Consider the following 20,679-nt stretch of genomic DNA (forward strand, 5'->3'; position numbering starts at 1 on the left):
GGTAACAATTGTGAACAAGACTAGAGCTCAAGCGTTACAAAGAAGATTATTCAGAACCTTTTTCGATGAAGTTGACTGTCAATACGGGGACCTACTTCTTTACTCTGAAGTCCGATGGTTAAGTAGAGGACGGGTGCTAAAATGTTTTAATGATGTCCTATCTGGAACTAGAAAATTCAATCTGGCTTAGAGATTTTGGTTTTCTCGTGGACATTACAGAGAAATTAAACGAAATTAATTTGCAGCTTCAGGGGAGAGACAAAGAACTAGCGGAAATAATTTCTGATATATAAAAGCATTTATCAAAAAACTGGAGTTTTGGGGACAAAACCTAATTAACAGCGATTCCAAGCATTTTCCTATTCTTTCAGAAAAAATATCTCAAAATCCATTAGAACCCTATGACAACAAATATCATGTAGAAATAATTTCTACCCTAAAGAGTAACTTCAAAAATCGTTTTAAGGATTTCAATAAAATGGTTTTAGTAGCGCAGTTTGTTGTTTCACCCTTTATGGAAATTGATATCCAGCAGTTTGCAGCTTGTGTTATGCAGAACTTTGACGAAGACATCACTGCAACAGAAATGGAAGTCATTGAGTTTCAAAATGATTTAGCCTTAAAATCGTTAGTCTCAAGTACTGAATGTATCTGGCCTATTGTAAGTAAAGACAAATATTCAATTCTATGCTGTATTGCCTTGAAAGTGAAAGCATTATTCAGTTCAACCTATTTGTGTGAATCTTCTTTTTCCAATATGAAGTTTATTAAGAACAAATATCGCAGTCGACTTACAGATGAACATTTGGATAATTGTATTCGAATGGCTGCATCAAATTATACTGCAAACATTAAAAAAATTATCGATGAGTCTGGGTGTCAGCCTTCTCATTGAACGTGCTTTTTTATTTTTCAATGTTCATGGCTGGATAAAAGTTTGTGTTTATTTTTTAAATATCTTCGTTTGATAGGTAGGAATGTAGCTATGAACAAGTACGTACTAGTAATATTAGTTATTAGTTTATTATTAGTACCTATGTATTATGTATTACCAGTTAAACAGTAAAATAAATACATATATACATTACATTAACAGATACATTAACTGTGGATTATTTCATTTACGTGGCTTCTGTGTGGGTAGCTCGCTGTTTATTCCAAAATTAACAAAGTAGCTCAACACATTGAAGAGGTTGGCGACCACTGTCCTAGAATATCATAGTCTTAGAACATCTGTATTGACAAATCGGTCTCCTCGTTGACATTCCATACTAAATGTTTGCTCTTTTTGACAATCTCTCTAATCTCTCTGCAATAAATGCACGTAATCTTCCACATTTTGGGAGATTCAGACATGATATTACCTGCTCGCATTCCTCTATTGTTCTGTAAATGGTTCTGTGTACAATATTTTTATTCTGGAATATTTGGTAGATCTCAGCTTTGGGTACAGCCCTTTATTTTTTAACTTGTATTTGTAGATTGCCACTATTTATCTTTCCCATGAGCTCTTGCTTTTTTAAAAGTATTTTAACCTTTCGCTACCGAAGGGTCAAGTTGTTTTGTAGTTGACGGAGGGGGTACATTATGTACCCCATGCATTTTTATAGATTAAATATTAACATAATGCAATAATTTTAGTTAAAACATAATTAAAACAAATGCAAGTATTTTTTATTGAATATAAGTAACAATAAAAAAAATATGGTGTCTTGAAAAAATTAATTATCGTTTTTTTGATTAGTTTACATTTTGTACATATTAATGTTTAAATTGTTGTGGTTGTTTGATGGTCAGCACAAACAAAGAATTTACAATAATTGCACGTTTTTCTGCTTTTGCGGCCCTTCTTGCATGGACAAAGTAAACATCGCCCTGAGGATTTCAAGATGGTGGCGTCGTTTTCGCGATTCTCCCTTGGTGGCGGTGATTTTGAAACAAAACAAATGGCCATCTCTTAGAGGCTCTTTTACAAGAATATTCATTTACCATCTTATCCATAGTATCTACGGCACCTTTTGCAGAATTGTAATGCAAGATTATGTCTGGCTTATAGTCCGTCTCTTCTCCGCTAATTTTATCGTCGTTATGTTCTGTACTTAATAAAATTACTGCCTTATTCTTTTTAGGAACGTAAGACGCCAGTGTTATTTCCTCAGTAAAGGCAAAAACTAAGGACTTTTCTTGTCTAGAAATATTGGGTAGTAGGGCTGGAGGGATATCCTGCTTGTTTTTTCGAAGTGTTCCACATAATGTTATTTGTCGATCTAGGAGTTGTTTTGCCAAGTTAACACTGTTAAAGAAATTATCAGTATTGATGCCATAACCAGTTTTTAGAAATGAGACCAAATCAAGTACTACTCTTTTGCCCTGGTCTTTTTCTGGTTTGTTACCATCTTTTCCAGTATAAATCTAAAGGTTAGCAGCATAGGTGATTGTTGCATCAACTAGAGCCCATATTTTGATGCCATACTTGGCTGGTTTTGATTTAATGTAGACTCTAAATGGACAGTTACCTCTAAAACTTACAAGTTGTTTATCAACAGTTAGATGAGAGTGGCACTTAAAACTTTCTTTACAGTGTTCTACAAACTTTGTAAACACTTCCCTAAAAGCTGCTAGTTTGTCAGAACTTCTACGTTCTTCTCTAGTATTCAAATCATCGAATCGCATAAGTAAAATTAAATCTAGAAATAGGTCGCGTGACATGTCAGCCGGAAAAAAAGATCGACTGTACAAAGGGTTTTGACACCACAAAAAGTGCACTGGTTCCCTATTGGCTTTTAGCGCACCCGCCGTAATCAAGAGTCCCAAGACCGCATAAATTTCCACTTAATCAGTGGGCAACCAGGTTCTTGTTTTATTAGGATTTTTCCCATTCCAATCCTCAAAGTATTTCTCCGCTTTCTGGTTTGTACATTTGACGATGATCTCTACAATTTTCTCATCTACAAATAATTTGAAGCAATCACCAATTTTAGCGACATTTTTAGATTTTTCTGTAAGCCCTGGTTTTTCGAGCAAGTTTTTTGTGCGACATCTAGTTTGTCGTAAAGGACGATTTTTCCAAACTGTACCATTCTTGGAAATAAATGTGGAATCTACTGCCCCCAAAACTGGTTTATCAGAATCATTACTGTCGCTCTCAGATGGCTAAAATATAATAAACCCAATATAGAAATATCGTACATAAAACAAAAATAAAAATTACCTGCAGAATTTCAGGCTCATATTCAGCTACTTCTAAATTATCATCTAATTCTGAATCATCCGATAAACTATCTCTTTTAGAAAGGTAATCGTCATCACTTTCCTCTAACCACTGCACTGCAGTTTCACGATCCTGTTCTTTCCGAAGGTCTAACTTTATTTTTTTCGACATATCGATAAATCGTGTAATCACAAATGGATAAACTAAAACGGTATGTTAGCACTAAGTCATCCACAGAACTGATTTGTGTGATTGTGTGTTATTGCAAACAACAGGTTTGGTGCCGTGCGCAAAACGTCTGGTTTAGTCAGTGGCGTCGACCGCAATGAACTGTACCGCGGTTGACGGAGGGGGTACAACTTGTACCCCAAGCACAGTGCTGCACTTTTCATAGGTAAAAATATGTCAAATTGAAAACAAATGGTTGGATATGCTTTTACACATCCCCATGAAGAAGTAACTAGAACAGTTAAACAAAATTCCAACATTTTTAAAAATTATTCATGAAAAATCGAATTTGGGGTACAATCTGTACACCCCTCCGGTAGCGGAAGGTTAAATGAGTATGCAAATTATTTTTATGTTATTTATTTTTAGGGAAAAATGAAATTGGCTTCATTTTGTGTTTTGGTTGGTTTACTGTCTCTTTCATCGGCAGTAGTAAGATATGATAATTATACATTGTATAAATTATCTCCTAAAACTTCTTACGAACTTAAATTTCTTCAAAACTTACAACGGTCTAAGGAGTATAAATTGGATTTCTGGAGGGATCCATACAGAGTAGGAATACCTATTAGTGTACTAGTTTCGCCAGAAGGAAAATATAACTTTGAAAATGTCATTCGTAAAAGTAATGTAGAGTTTCAAGTTTTAAATAGCAATGTTCAAGAACAAATAGATAAAGAATCTAGAGTCAGTAGGCTTCGGAGTATAAAGCAAGGTAATTTGACATGGGATAGATACTATGATTTGGAACATGTAAGTAAATATTTTTTTATGAATAGAAATGTATAAAAATAGTATAAAAAATAATATAAACAGTCACTTAACGCGGCAACCTTTTCGATAAGTTTCTTCTTCTTCACGTGCCATATAAGAATTTGACGTTGGCGATCACATCGCGAATGCTTCTTGAACTTCTGCCACCTGGAATAATTGTCCTGCATTTGATATCTGAGTCCATTCATGAATGTTTTTTAACTAAGAAACCTGTTTTCTTCCCACAAATCTACGGCTTTCTATTTTGCCTTTTTGGATCAGTGGTAGTCATCTATATCGATTTCTCCTCACTATATGTCCCAGATAAGACATTTTCCGGTGTTCACCAATTCTCTATCTTTGTTGACCCTCCTAAGTACATCCTAATTAGTTCTTCTTGCTGTCCAAGGTATTTTCAGCATCAGTCTATGAATCTCTATTTCCAATGCTTCAGTTCTGTTCACACTTGATACCTTTTGTGTCCACACTTCTGCTCTATACAAAAGTACAGACCAAATATAACAATTAAACTATTATTTGTCTTAGTTTTAAACTGAGATGATTATTGCAAAGAAATGTCTTTATTTTTATAGAAGTAGTTTAAGTCATTGCTAATTTTCTTATTTATCTATGCCTGGATCTAATTTGTCGGGTATGACAGTTCCCAAATGTGTAATTTTGTGAACTTTCTTAACTTGGACTAATTACATTTAGTAGTTTCCCGTTGACTTTGATTACATATGGCTTTCTCTCAAGTGCCTTTTTAACACATTAAGCGCCTAACGATATTTTGCGATTGTACACTCGTAAAATTATTTACCACGAAAACAAAAATAATAGTATATTACTTTATGAGGCGGAGAAGCATGACTTTTCTTGACGCGCCCAATATTACGCGCCGAACGAAGTGAGGCGCGTAATAGAGGGCAAGTCAAGAAAAGTCGATTCTTTGCCGAATAAAGTATACTATTTTTTCGTCAAACGTAGTAATTTTCAACCATAAATGGTACAATTCATACGCTATTTTTACTCGAAATTAACTGTGACAACTATTAAAGTCGTCTAGATGTTAGAAATTAAAATAATTAAGTCGTCGGTGGGATTTGCGTCTCCCTGGTTACAGTTGTTTGACAGTTGTTTGCAATTATCAAGGACAGCTTATTGTTGTTGCAACCGCAAGCGCAAATTTAGTGCGAAAATGGAAAACCTAAACGAAATTGAGTCCGCGGCTAATGATGCAGTAGCACGTTTGGGGCCCTCCAAGTCCGGAATAAAGTATCGGTTAGCGTACAAGCACTTCCAATAGTGGTGCGATACAAGAGGAGTACGGCAAGTTACCGAAGACGTTTTACTGGCATGTTTTAATATAATGGAAAATGAAAATAAATGGAAATCTTCTACAATGTGGTCACGATAATCTATGATAAAATCCGAGTTAGTTATTAGAAAAAATGTGGATATAAGTAAATTTTTAAAGTTACGTGCTTTTCTGAAAAAAACAAGCGAAGGATATACTGCAAAGAAGTCTAAAGTTTTCACTAAAGATGAGTTTGATAAATTTTTGTTTGAAGCGCCAGATAAGTTGTATTTAGGATTAAAGGTAAAAAAAATTATATTGCAAAGCATGTAGTATACTCTACTAAATTATAAAAATATTTCAGATTGTTTTGTTAATTGGGGTTACCGGCGCCTGTCGATGCGACGAAATGGTAAAAATGAAGACTGTGGACATTGAGGATAAAGAAAATGTAATAATTATCAAAATCCCAGACAGTTAAACACGACAAATTAGATCTTTTACGAGAATTGGTACAATAAACTACAATAAACTGTATAAAAAGTATGCATCACTGCGGCCTGAAAATTTCACAGAAAACCGATTTTTTATCAAGTACCAAAATGGAAAGTGTTACCGAAGCGTCATGGGAATACATTTGATCAGCGCAGTAGCCTAAAAAGTAGCTAGTTATTTAAATTTAAACGATGCAAGCGTATACACGGGTCACTCTTTACGACGAACTTCAGCAACACTTTTAATTAATGGAGGCGGAAATCTAGAATGCCTCAAACGACATGGGAGCTGGAAATCAAGCACGGTTGCCGAAGGATATATAGAGGATTCAATAAGAAATAAGAACGATAATGCTAAAAAAATTTTAAACCCTCATGATTCGCCAACATCGGGAATGATTGCTGAAAGTTGTTCTCGACCATCAGTATCATCAACGATTACCAATGCGTATCAAGAGTCGGGAACATTTTCGCACGGTTTCAATTTTGAAAATGCCTCATTAACTAATTCTACTTTTAATATTACTATAAATAAAAATTATGTTTAATTGTTGTTAATGACATTTGTATTGTTGCTTTGTGACATGTTTCATATTGTTGCCATGACAACATTTTTCCCTCCGCCGTAAAGAAATGGGAAAAAAAACTGCTGCCGTCGGAGACATCAAACTTTGACAGGATCAAGTTAGATAAGTAATGTCATCAGTATTTGACGTTTGAAGAAAAAAAAAATAAAATCGAATAAAACGTAGAAAAAAGAGTTAATAAGCGGACCGATACAACTTGTGTCTCAATAATTACTAAAACTAAAAACTCAACACAGAAAACACGTTCTTTATTTTTAAAAGCCAGACGATAAACTTTTATTATTGGGCTGGTCGTTATATTATATTTCGTTTCCCATAAATGCAACGTACTCAAATGTATAATTAAAGTGTTCAGCATATCTGTAATACTTAAATGAATATATTGAGGAACACATTTCAATTTTTACTTCATTTCTATTTCTTATGTGTATAACCAATTGCGAAAATGTAAATTTTAATATGAGATTGTTTTATTTAATTTTTAAATTCTTCTTCAAGTGCCCTCTCCGCTACAGAAATTGGCAATCATCATTGCTATTCGTATCTTTGAAGCTGTTGCTCTAAATAATTGGTTAGATGTGCACTGGAATCAGTCTCTAAATTGCGCAGAAAAGATATACGTCGTCTCACCACGCTTCGTTTGCCCTGGATCTTTTCTTGGATAATTAACTGGAGCAATCGGTACTTTTTTCCTCTCATCACATGACCAAGATATTCCAACTTTCTTCTTTTGATGGTGATCAACAGCTCCCGTTCTTTGTTCATTCTTCGAAAAACTACACTATTTGTTATTTTGTCTATCCAAGGTATTTTCAAAATTCTTCTGTATATCCACATATACAGGCCTTTCGAAGGCCTCTAGGTTATCGGTATTGCTCTTGTTTAAAGTCCAAGTCTCTACTCCGTACAGCAGTATCGAGAAGATGTAGCATCTTACCAATCTCATTTTCAGGTTTAAGTTAATGTCATGACTTCCCAGAATGTCCTTTATATTAACAAAAGCAGGTCGAGCCTCTCCAATTCTAGTTTTTATTTCTTCTGTGATGTCATTGTTGTTATTAACGCTTGTTCCCAAATATTTATATTTGTGCACCCATTCGATTTCGTTATTGTGAATGTACAGGTTTGCATTCAATCTTTGTTTTTTTAAAATAATCATGAATTTCGTCTTCTTGACGTTCATTGTTAACCCTTTCTCTTCACTAGCTGTGACTACCTTGTTTAAAATGGCTTGCAGGTCTTCTACTATCTCCGCCATTAAAACCGTATCATCTGTGTATCTAATATTATTAATTGGTTGGCCGTTAACTTTTATCCCAGTCTCTTCTTCCTCCAATGCTTTCTTCATAATAATTTTTGAATACAAAGTTTAATTATTCGTAATTAGCTTGTCGCTACACCTGGATGATTTTTAATCGAATTTTTTCATATATTTTGGGTATAGATTTATAACGGTAAATTTATAGATTATCACTTATGCTTTGAATTGTGAGTATATTCTTTTTGTGTTTTTCATTTACCAAAAATTCGACGCTACCGCTAGAAAACTCTCCTCTATAATACAATAGGTTTCTTGACAAAAGTACCATTTGTTCTTCACATTTTCGCCGTGCGTCAGATAATCCCAGTATATCCCAGTTTATATGCTTCAGCTCGTTTTCAAGTTCCACAAGTTTTTTGTCCTCCATCAATGTTCTGGTGTTATATGTTGGCGTAAACCACATTCTTTATTATTGTTGTTTGTAAAGATAGCCTGGTCGACTCCGGGGGTTCTTAGCATCCTCTGTCCTTCTACATCCGAACTGCTACCATAGCCTGATTTCATCGGACTGCATTTAATGGAGATTTTTTACCATTCCTCTCGCCACGCTGGCCTGTACGATTTAGTAGGAGAATGTTAGGATGGATTATGAAGTTTGGTGTCATCGACAAGGATGACGAGTTGGGACGTGGTATCCTCTCGATTAACGGAAGTGAGAGTCAACAGCGGCTCAGGTAGGTATGGTCGCGACATTGAAGTAAACCTAACTTTACCGGGATCGAAAAGTATATCTTCCCGCTACCTGTGTATTAAAATCTACTTTGTATTAAAATATGTGTTATGACTCTTTCCTCGAATAAATTATGAGTTAGTTTATCTGATAATCTTCATTCCTTGCTTTCCCGCCCCGTCCGACATAAAGAGTTACATATACAACATTCCACTTTTCTTAATGTTTGCCTTTCAATTATACCAACTCCGTGTATATTGGTTTCTTTTTCCGACATAACACAATTTGTATCTGTCACTAAGTTCTTTCACACTTTGTGCTTTTCACTTCTTCTAAATGCATGTCATTTCACCCTCCTTCTTGTAAGCTCATCTTACAACTCCATACCATTTGGTTAAAAAAACTTTTTAATAAAGCTGAATTTACAATTGTCAAATCAGATTAGTTTATCTTTTCGAAGTTTATTTTTAAAAATTAAAACCATTTTGCTGGGACTTACTGTAAAATTTCTACTGGTAAAAATTTTAAACCGATTTTTTTTTATTTTACCAGTATCTAATCTATTTTGTGTTATTAGATAAACAATTGGTTGAAAAAATTAGCGAAAGACTATCCAGGCAAAGTTACTTTAATTAAAGTAGGAAAATCTTTCGAAAAAAGAGACATTTTGGGTGTAAAAGTAAGTTTTGGAAAACAAAAAGGAAGACGAAGTGTTTGGCTTGATTCGCTAATACATGCAAGAGAATGGTAAGTTTAAAAACAAGATCTAAAGTATACTTCACAAATTTGCGACTGTTTTGGGTTATCCCTAGTTACTCAAAAAACAATGGTTCACTCTACTGTACAACATAAGAAGTACGAAATTAAATTACTCTAGTAATGAAAATATGAAACAAGATATTTCTAAATTGAATTCCTAAATCATAATCCTAAATCCTTTTATATTTTTTTACAATATCAACAAAAAGGTTTTTACAGTATATCCTTTTGATATATCTGTATCACACACACCTCCCTTATATGGTCAGATATGGGCCAGGACTTGCCAAACGCGTACTCTCGAATTAACGATAACTCCGGGTATTCACATAGGACATGCTCTGCTGTTTCGTCTTCTCATTCACACTTCCTCCAACTAATGTCTCCTAAAACTTGACCACTGCAGTAGTTAGCGTAGAGGTAGCGTAGAGCTTTGGTGGCCATGAACGAAAACGATTTAATAATTTCGTTTTCTGTCCTCTGAGCTATACAAAATGTATATATATATATATATATATATATATATATATATATATATATATATATATATATATATATATATATATATATATATATATATATATTGTTATGTTTCTTCTTTCCCAACCAAAGAAAAACAAATAAAAATATCCATCGGAATAAATTTTTAAGAAATCAATATAAACAAATTGTATATAGTAATTTAAGATAAGATTTAGTGTAGATAAGAATAGAAATTTGTTTGGCAAACGACCTGTTTCCGTTCTTCTTCTTCTTCTTCTCGTGCCACTCCTAACGGAGATTGGAAATCATCATGGCCACTGCGACTTTGTTAGCAGCGCGCCTAAAAAGTTCAATCGAACTACACCCGAACCATTCACGTAGATTACGAAGCCACGATATTTTTCTTCTTCCCACACTTCTTTTGCCCTTAATTTTGCCCTGCATGATATTTCTTAAAAGTTCGTACTTTTCACCTCTCACAATGTGCCCCAAGTATTCCATCTTTCTAGTTTTTATCTCATTTAGAATTTCGAATTTTATTTCATTTAGAATTTTCATTTAGAGTTTCCGTTGCAAACAAAATTATCAAAAAAACCTTTGTTTAGAATTAGAAGACATTTTACCTGTAAGTTAATCTCTTTATTGTTTGTATAGTCGAGTATTAAATGACCATATTTTAATCTTTTGAAATATGTATAAATGATGTATTGAAAAAAACCAATTTTAAAGTAAGCTATTTAGTTTTCTCTGAAACCGAAATTAGGCTTTTCCAAAATCATGGTAAAGACAATTTAAGCTTTTTGATTGGACGGTCGTTTTTAAATGGGAATTTGGTGAGTCGATGATGAGAGAGGAGAAGTTAGTCATATTTTGGTCATCGAAAGGAAACAGTCGTGTGTCCCAAGATAAGGTGTGGTTCGTGAGTTTGGATACCGGCGTAACGAAAAGAAGTGAATAGTTTGAAGGAGATAACAAGTAGATTAAAAAGGTTCCTTGTATCTACCGTGGGCATTTTATAAAGTATATGTGAAAGTATTCTTACGGCATCAAGTTAACAAAATGAGGTCCTGGTGTCATAAATAAGTAGCGGAGTTTGGAGAAGTGAATCAGGTGTTTTTTGTGTAGTCTGAAGGAGGTTTGCAGAGACGTAAAGAAGGAGCCGAGGTGCCAAAGAGGGGAGATCACATCTTTGAGGAGACTGGACTTTTCTGGGTATGTTCCAAAATACAACTCAAGAAGAAAATAAACTGTAAGTGTTTGTAAAATTGAATTTTATATCTGTGAAGGATCGTTTCGACATCATGGTCATTATCATTAAAATTTAAGAACTGAGGTTTTGTTAGGCTAATTAAAAGTTTAAAGTTTTGTGGTTTTTTTTTTCAAGTAAAGAAAATTTTAAGTAAAATTGGTTTTCCACGTAATATAAATGTATGTAGCTTTATAATCTTATTATCATAATAATTTGATTTATTTTCTTGTATGCTGATTGATAAGATAACGACAGAATTTAATAATTGTTTTATTCGTTCATATAAAATAAAGAAACGTAAATCTTTGTAATATAATATATTTGTATTCTTATCCCTTTCTTCTCTCCCGATAAAAGACAACTAGAAAATCTTTTGAATCCATCGAACACAGGTAATATAAGGATTATTTTACTTTTGATAACAAATAAGTTATAATTCTTTTTTATTGGCTCAATAAACTAAGTTTGAACTCAAAATAAACAATCATAACAAATGGCCCCCAACGTGTAAGGCGTAGAAAGTATTTCTAGTTAAAATTTAAACGGATAGAGAAAGAAAGCAGATTGATTGAAAATTTATTTGCCGATGGTTAAAGTTTATAATATTTGCTTTTATGACATTACATTTCAAATTTCTCTAGGTACAAATTTTTACATGATATAATTTATGATATTTGATTGATTTTTACAACTGACAAAAATTTAAAAAATTTATTGCATTTATTTGAATTTATTGCATTTGGGATAAGAGGAAAAGTTTTCGTCTTTGCAACATTACTCGAATTTCATATTTGGCGGGGATATTATTGCACAAATTTCAAAGCTTTATATTTGGCGGGGATAAATATTCTAACGAACATGTCGACCACAAGGAGTCAAAGCAAAACGCAAGAAAGGAAAGAGGATAAGATAGAAGAGGAAACAATTATTGATGAAGGATCGGATAATGAAGGAAATGCTACAATAATAGTGGAAAGAAAAGAAACAGGGATGCTGGAAAAATTATTAGCAATGATGCAAATCCAGACACAAACAATAGAGAAAAACCAAAATGAAACATCAAAGAAAATGGATAAAATGGATAGAAATCAACAAGAAACAAAACAAACAATGGAAGAAAACCAACGGGAAACAAGACAAGCAATAGAACTATATAACAGGAATATAGAGCAGCGTCTGGAAAACTATGAACAGGAAATTAAAGGATGTGTTGAGGGGATAAAGAAAGAACTGATACAACAGATAGAAGAAATAACCCTAAAGAATGCAAAACAAGAGACAGAGATTAAAGATATCCATAATACAATGAAGGAGATACGAAATTGCCAGAAAAAGGAACTAGAGATGCAGACAGAAGAAATAGAAACTAAAATGAAAGATATTAAGACTGCACAGAAAAAAGAATTAGAACAGTTAGAAACAAAATTTGAAATGGCTTTACAAGAAGACAAGAAAGAAATAGAAAAACAAATTGAGGATATCAGAAAACAACGAGAGATGGGAGACAGGAGAGAAGTACTCATCCAAAGTCCGGGTGACATAAAAATACAGTTTGGCGGGGACGTAAAAAAATTACACCCAGTAATTTTCATTAACAATTAAAAAAGAAAGTACGACATATCGGTAATTTCGAAACAGCAAAGGAAACGATAGGGAACCATCTTAAAGCTGAGGCAAGTTTATGGTTTGATAGCAAAGAAGAAGAATTGCAAAATTGGCAAACATTTGAACAAAAATTTCTGAACTATTTCTGGGGGAAAATACAACAGATAGAGATAAACAAGGAATTACAAAATGGGAGATACCAGGATAGTATGGGTATATCAAAAAAAACATATGCCCTACAACTATACAACAATGCAAGACACATTACAACTATTCGTCCGAACAGCTAGTGGAACTAATAGCCAGACATTTTGAAGATACCTTAGAAGATCACATAACTCTACAAAACTACAAAGATATTGACAGTTTATGTCAATTCTTACAAATACGAGAAGCAAAATTAAGAGAAGGAAAAATGAGGAGTAAATGAGAGATGAGGAGGAAAAGAGAGTACACAAGAAGAGAATTTGTCCCGAGGAGGGAAAACGAAAGTAGAGACAACGGAAGAGTAAATCATGAACAAAGAAATCGGCAATGGAACGAAAACAGATATCGAGAGAACCAGAGTAGAAACAACAATCGCACATATCAGGAAAACCGAAAAAATAATAGAACGAATGAACCGGAATATCGCGGAAACCGATACGGGTCTGAGAGACCAAGAGAAAATAGAAGAGCGGTCAACAACACACACATAGAGGAATATGAGGATGAGAGACAAAGCGACAGAAGTAGAAGCGAACAAGAACAGCAAGCGTCCTTTTCACGAAGGCGCTCACTAAAGACAAAGAAACAAACAGGAATTTTTTGACTCCCGAAGGAATTTATTAAATTGGCAGAAAATAAGGACAAAGTAAGTGGAGCAAATCTGAAATTTGTAGATGGTTTTATCAACGAGACACCGATTAAAATTAGGATTGATACTGGATCGGAAATGACACTGATCAACAGAAAACTAATAGAGGAAGTTAATTTAACGAATTTTATCTACAAAATACCACGGGTAAATTTGGTGGGTGCAAATAAACGGACATTGCCAACGATAAATGAGGGAATACGAGTAAAAGTACGATTGGATAAGAAAATTTATGCACTACAATGTGTTGTGATGCCTAACATGTCGCATGATATGATCGTGGAGTGGATGAATTGGCAGAAAAACATGTGGTGATAGATTTCAAAAATAACACGATGAAAATCACAGAGGAAAAAGAAGAAGAACAGGACAGTCAGGAAAATGAACATGGGAAAAAGAAAAATGATTTAGACAAAGAACAAACAGTGGAAATGAATTTGGCAACGAAGCGAGGACAAAGAAGAAAAGGAAGAAAACTTAAGAAAAGGAGAAAGGAAGTCACTACCGGAGATTCCTCAAAAGAAGGGATAAGCCCCGAAGAAGAAAAAGAAATAGTGTCAACAAAGGAAAATGAAAAGGATATGATTGAAACAGTGGTATTTAAGTAAGAGATTGATGAAAAAGAGGAGAAAAAATGTGCGATAAATATGTGTCAAGAATCTGAGGAAAAAGAAAGAAAATTGATATGTGGAGAAGAAAAAGAAAATGAGGTGAGTCTGATGTTAAAAGAACACGAAACTTTAATAAATGAGGAAAACAGAGTGGAAAAAAAGCACCAATATTCCTTTGAGGTTAAAAACTTGGGAAACTTTCAATCGAAGACATACCCGATCCCATATAAATATCGACAACAGGTGAAAGAAGAAATTAAAAAAATGTTGGAAGACTATTTTTTATTGTTTTTGCATAGAAAAAAATCCCTAAATAATTCAGTAATTTTTATCATATGCAAAGGCGGGGATTTGTTATGTTTCTTCTTTCCCAACCAAAGAAAAACAAATAAAAATATCCATCGGAATAAATTTTTAAGAAATCAATATAAACAAATTGTATATAGTAATTTAAGATAAGATTTAGTGTAGATAAGAATAGAAATTTGTTTGGCAAACGACCTGTTTCCGTTGCAAACAAAATTATCAAAAAAACTTTTGTTTAGAATTAGAAGACATTTTACCTGTAAGTTAATCTCTTTATTGTTTGTATAGTCGAGTATTAAATGACCATATTTTAATCTTTTGAAATATGTATAAATGATGTATTGAAAAAAACCAATTTTAAAGTAAGCTATTTAGTTTTCTCTGAAACCGAAATTAGGCTTTTCCAAAATCATGGTAAACACAATTTAAGCTTTTTGATTGGACGGTCGTTTTTAAATGGGAATTTGGTGAGTCGATGATGAGAGAGGAGAAGTTAATCATATTTTGGTCATCGAAAGGAAACAGTCGTGTGTCCCAAGATAAGGTGTGGTTCGTGAGTTTGGATACCGGCGTAACGAAAAGAAGTGAATAGTTTGAAGGAGATAACAAGTAGATTAAAAAGGTTCCTTGTATCTACCGTGGGCATTTTATAAAGTATATGTGAAAGTATTCTTACGGCATCAAGTTGACAAAAGGAGGTCCTGGTGTCATAAATAAGTAGCGGAGTTTGGAGAAGTGAATCAGGTGTTTTTTGTGTAGTCTGAAGGAGGTTTGCAGAGACGTAAAAAAGGAGCCGAGGTGCCAAAGAGGGGAGATCACATCTTTGAGGAGACTGGACTTTTCTGGGTATGTTCCAAAATACAACTCAAGAAGAAAATAAACTGTAAGTATTTGTACAATTGAATTTTATATCTGTGAAGGATTGTTTCGACATCATGGTCATTATCATTAAAATTTAAGAACTGAGGTTTTGTTAGGCTAATCAAAAGTTTAAAGTTTTGTGGTTTTTTTTTTTCAAGTAAAGAAAATTTTAAGTAAAATTGGTTTTCCACGTAATATAAATGTATGTAGCTTTATAATCTTATTATCATAATAATTTGATTTATTTTCTTGTATGCTGATTGATAAGATAACGACAGAATTTAATAATTGTTTTATTCGTTCATATAAAATAAAGAAACGTAAATCTTTGTAATATAATTTGTATTCTTATCCCTTTCTTCTCTCCCGATAAAAGACAACTAGAAAATCTTTTGAATCCATCGAACACAGGTAATATAAGGATTATTTTACTTTTGATAACAAATAAGTTATAATTCTTTTTTATTGGCTCAATAAACTAAGTTTGAACTCAAAATAAACAATCATAACAAAATATATATATATATATATATATATATATATATATATATATATATATATATATATATATATATATATATATATATATATATATATATATATATATCTACCTTATCTCTTGGTGTACTGCATCACCATAGGCCGATCAGATCCCAGCATATTCTTGACCACTGCAGTGGTCAAGTTTTAGAAGACAATTATTTGGTCTTACCGAGTTTGAATTTGTAATCAGCTTAAGTGTCTAATGAGGCAGGGATATGCTGAAATGATTTATAATACTTTATTGATACCGATTCGAGCACGGGAAGTTTAACGAATTTGTCTTCCTAAGCCATATATTTGGCCATTTAATTCAACAAAGCGATAGCTGCTTTTGCTAGAAGATTTAATATTGTACATATATATATGTATATAATATCAACCATTGGTAAATTTTTAGGTTATACTCGTCTTTAGCATAGTAAACTACATAAGAATTAAAAAGAATTCTATAATTAACAAAATTGGTATAAAACTTTGCAAAATTATAAAGCATTGTTGATAAATTAAAATTACTAAATATAATATTATTCTTATGTGTATTTATTATTTTAAGGATTTCTGGTCCCACTACAACATTTATTCTAAATGAAATATTGCACAGCAAAGAACCTGCCGTTAGAGCTATGGCCGAGAGTCACGATTGGTACATCTTTCCCGTTCTAAACCCAGACGGATTTGTGTATTCACAAACTGAGGTATTTAATAAACAAAACTAATGCTATATAAACATTTTTAATAACAAGTAGTGATGGCTTTTGTTAAATTACTATGTAACTGTAACAACTGTGTTGAAACAATGACTCCTTGACAGAGGATATTTTATCACTTTTTTTACCTTACATATGTTGGGACAGGTATCTTTTAATAACTAACTCCTTTCCTTTATAGGACCCTATGTGGAGAAAAACGCGTAGTGATTATGGTACAGGCTGTAAAGGTACCGATCCCAACCGTAACTGGGGATTTAAATGGAATGAGTTAGGAGCAAGTAATGATCCGTGTTCCCTTATATATGCTGGACCTTATGCTTTTTCTGAGATTGAAACTAAAAGTTTATCTAAATATATGAGCAAAGTGGCAAATAAAATACTACTTTATATAACATTTCATTCACATGGACAATATATTCTGTTACCTTACGGTCATACTAGGGTTCATTTGGATAACTACGATGAAGCTGTAAGTATAATTCACAGATATTTTACTGTATAATTTTACGGGTAAATATGTGGTTTATTACTATTACATAGTATTTACAAGTATATAGAGTCATATCTTAACCATCTTGTCCAATTTGTATTTTTAATTTCATTGATTTTATGGATGTGTAATTAAAAAAATATTGTAAGTATAAAAACCTTGTCTTTACTGTTTCGATTTGGTATTTATTATTTATCTACCAATATTAAAAATAATTATTTTATTCAGGTTGGTCTTCTATTATCTTAGGATCATCTTCTTCTTCTTCTTAACATGCCATACACCAAAGTGCGTAGGCGACTATCTCATTACTAGAATTTTGTTGTTGGCGGCGTGACACAGCTCGCCTGTATTGTGTATTCCTGTCCATTCTTTAATATTCCTTAACCAGGATAATTATTTGCGGCCAGCTCCTCTCCTACCTTCGATCTTCCCTTGTAGGATTAACTGTGGTATTTCATATTTTGCTCCTCTCAATATGTGCCCAAGGTAACCAATCTTGCGTTTTTTAATTAATTCAAAGAGTTCTCTTTCCACGCCGGCTCTCTTAAGGACGTCATCGTTTCGAACTCTATCCACTCAAGGTATACGCATCATTCTTTTCAATGACCACATTTTAAATGCTTCAAGTTTGTTGATAGATGTTTTTTTCAAAGTCCACGTTTCCATACCATAAAGCAAGATGGACCATATGTAGCACTTGACCATTCTGTAGCGTATTTCGAAATTTAGGTTTTGATTACATAGGAGCGGTTTGAATTTCACAAAAGCTTGTCTTGCCATTTGTATTCGTGTTTTTATCTCTTGTTGTGGATCCGATTGGTCATTGATTGTGGTGCCAAGGTATTTAAAAGTTTTCACGCGTTTTCAGCGATCGTCACATGTGCATATTATCGGGTTTTCTTAAAGGTTTCTGCTAATGACCATATATTTTGTTTTCAAAATGTTGATTTTGAGGCCATATTTTTTACCTATGCTATTCAGCCTATCAAGTAATAACTGCTGATCATCTACACTGGGTAATTTACTGATATCTTATACAAGAGTCCTGTCCGATGTGTCTCCATTTTTCTTGATCTTTGTATCAAACGTTAATCTTGCATATTCTGGTAGTAAAACGCCAATGACTAACACTATGTGGTGGGTGTACCTTGTGTACGAATTCTGCCTCTGGCTCTTTTACCTTCCACACCATCCTATTATGTATTGTGAACTGTATCGTCGAAAAAGATCCTTTTTCGTTTAGATCCCAATTTGTTTTCACTACTACACTATCGCATTCCCTTGTCCCGCATGTGACAAAACTCTTCAACTTCAACCATGAAACCAACTACTATCGCGGCTGGTCCATCGAGGAGTGATCTCATCACCTAAAATTATTCTCTTGTAAGCATTCATCACCAACCTAAGTGAAAATATTTCTGCTTATTTTCTGCGTAATGTCTAGGCGTAACAAAGATGAATAGAAAAAGCAATTTGTGTTATAAACAGACTAAAAATATTTATATTATTAATCTTATAGATCGGATAGCCAAGCGGGCTGGGCGGCTGGCTTCTCCTTCGCTTCACTGCGAGAGATGTCAGTTCGATCCCCAGCTCGATGACAGAAAACAAAAAGGCTAACGCAGCAGTTTAAAATTCTAAAATGAATCTGCGGCTTAGTCTAGAATATGCTGGTATCTGATCGGCCTATGGTGGAGCAGTACGGCAAGAGATAAGGGCTTGCGGCTCGGTGATACTCCTCCATAGATCCCTACCGGAAGGGCGTGTGCCGCCTAAATACCGGGTATATATATATATATATATATATATATATATATATATATATATATATATATATATATATATATATATATATATATATATATATATATCTTATAGATGCAAAAAGATTAATAATTTTTTTTCGATGTTTTATTATATTCGGGGTGAAACTAAAATGCTACCATATATCTGTAATCTTGTTTTTAGTAATTATTGCATTTCATTAGTGCATTACGAAAGTTCTGCAGGCTGTTTAAAGAAGTCTTAGCATAGATCTTCAGTAGAATGTTTTGGCCACATAACAGCGCTTTCTGTTGATTTGCTTGAGGAACCGACACTCTAATGCATGTCTGTAAAGTTATCATATTTAGACCAACACTATAATTTATTACGAAAAGAAAACATTTACTGCTGTAGCCGTTTCCGAAAAGCAGTGGGTATGCTAACTTTACTGAAAAGGTCTACAGATTGAGGTTTTGGTTGGTAAATTAACCAATTAGCAAAGCCTACTCCATCATCCCCTAGCTTTAAATACACGACCGGAAAACCAAGATATCGGAAAAAAAACGAATCTCAAGGAATATGGCTATATAGCTATGGCTAGGCTAGCTTTACCGTAAAGTTAGCATAATCATTATTTCCCGGAAACGGTTGCAGCAATTAATTGTTTCTTTGCGTAAAATTTTGGCAATAAATTAGGAATAAATTCCTTGCGGTTCGCTTTTTGGCCTATATCTCGGTTTTCCCGGGGGTGTGTTTTGAGCTAGGGAATAATGGGGTAGCTTTTGGGGATTGTGTAATATACCAAATAACAGCAATTAATTAGCAACAACTGTACTTCTTTTCCTTGACGAAATACAGCTATGCTAGCTTTACCGTATAGTTAGCATGTCCAGTATTTCTCAGAAACGGCTAAAGCAATAAATGTTTTCTTTTCGTAATAAATTAGCAATAAATTGGCAATAAATTATAGTGTTTGTCTGAATTTGGCCTTATAAAATGGATATGCTAACTTTAGAGACATAAAGTTTTGTTTTGTTGCAATAACATAAAAAACAAAATTAAAAAAAAACTGAAGATATCTTTTATGTTTTATTTTAGTATAAACTAGCAAATAGAGCTGCCGAATCGTTAGCACAGAGGTACGGAACTCAATATCGTGTTGGAAGTATAGCAGATGAAATGGGTAAGCTCAATGATTATTAGTAATAGGTACTAGTACTTTTTTGATTTCGAACAGAGTGAGAGAAAGTTGCGTCAATAATTTTTTTTCTGTATGAACACTTTAAATGTTTTCTCGCACATTCTTAAATGATTTTTATATGCATCCAAGTTATCTCGAGTTAATTCAACGAACCATTTAACTGACGCACTCTTATATTTCCCCCTTAAGATCCAAGGTCTCATCCACCAACGACGAGATTTTGTTGTTTTTTTATTTCCAATTAGGTTTTTTAAATTTTCTTAGACAATGCGAACGCTAGCACGAACAATTTTTTGCTATGCAGCTATTTTTAACGTTGTGACACTTTGTAGATCAAATTCAATGTCCTTGAAATAGTGTGAATAATTATTACAGTGAATTCTATGTTCAATCACATAGAATCAACGCTATTGGTCAATCAGGTTGACTAATGGTAACCTTCTTTCTTTCTTGTTTGTTTACCGTGATTATATTTAAGCGTTGGCTACGGTTGTATTAACAAGCTGATGAAATGTTTCTTGGTCGGCAGCTAGATGAAACAATTCCTGGAGCGTTCGACCTGCCCATTGTCTAATGTTACGTATCCAGGACAGTTGTTTTTTTCCTACCCAGCGTTTTTCTTTGATTTTTTTCTGAATGGTCAGCGATATTTAGGTTCTCTCAATATATGATCAAAG

The 20,679-nt window shown here is 33.4% G+C and overlaps 1 protein-coding gene across 2 annotated transcripts in view; it reads left to right on the plus strand.

Annotated features, from left to right (window-relative positions):
- The window catches only part of LOC140446956 (zinc carboxypeptidase-like), a 37,005-nt gene that overhangs the window by 12,949 nt on the left and 3,377 nt on the right, over positions 1-20,679 (plus strand). For both annotated transcript variants that reach the window (XM_072539548.1, XM_072539549.1), the window contains exons 2-6: positions 3,809-4,192; positions 9,139-9,308; positions 16,388-16,529; positions 16,723-17,013; positions 19,900-19,984. In XM_072539548.1, coding sequence (XP_072395649.1) covers positions 3,809-4,192; positions 9,139-9,308; positions 16,388-16,529; positions 16,723-17,013; positions 19,900-19,984 — 1,072 coding nt within the window. The remainder of the gene's footprint in view (positions 1-3,808; positions 4,193-9,138; positions 9,309-16,387; positions 16,530-16,722; positions 17,014-19,899; positions 19,985-20,679) is intronic.

This window comes from Diabrotica undecimpunctata, chromosome 7 (genome assembly GCF_040954645.1).
Source record: "Diabrotica undecimpunctata isolate CICGRU chromosome 7, icDiaUnde3, whole genome shotgun sequence".
Taxonomy (NCBI): domain Eukaryota; kingdom Metazoa; phylum Arthropoda; class Insecta; order Coleoptera; family Chrysomelidae; genus Diabrotica; species Diabrotica undecimpunctata.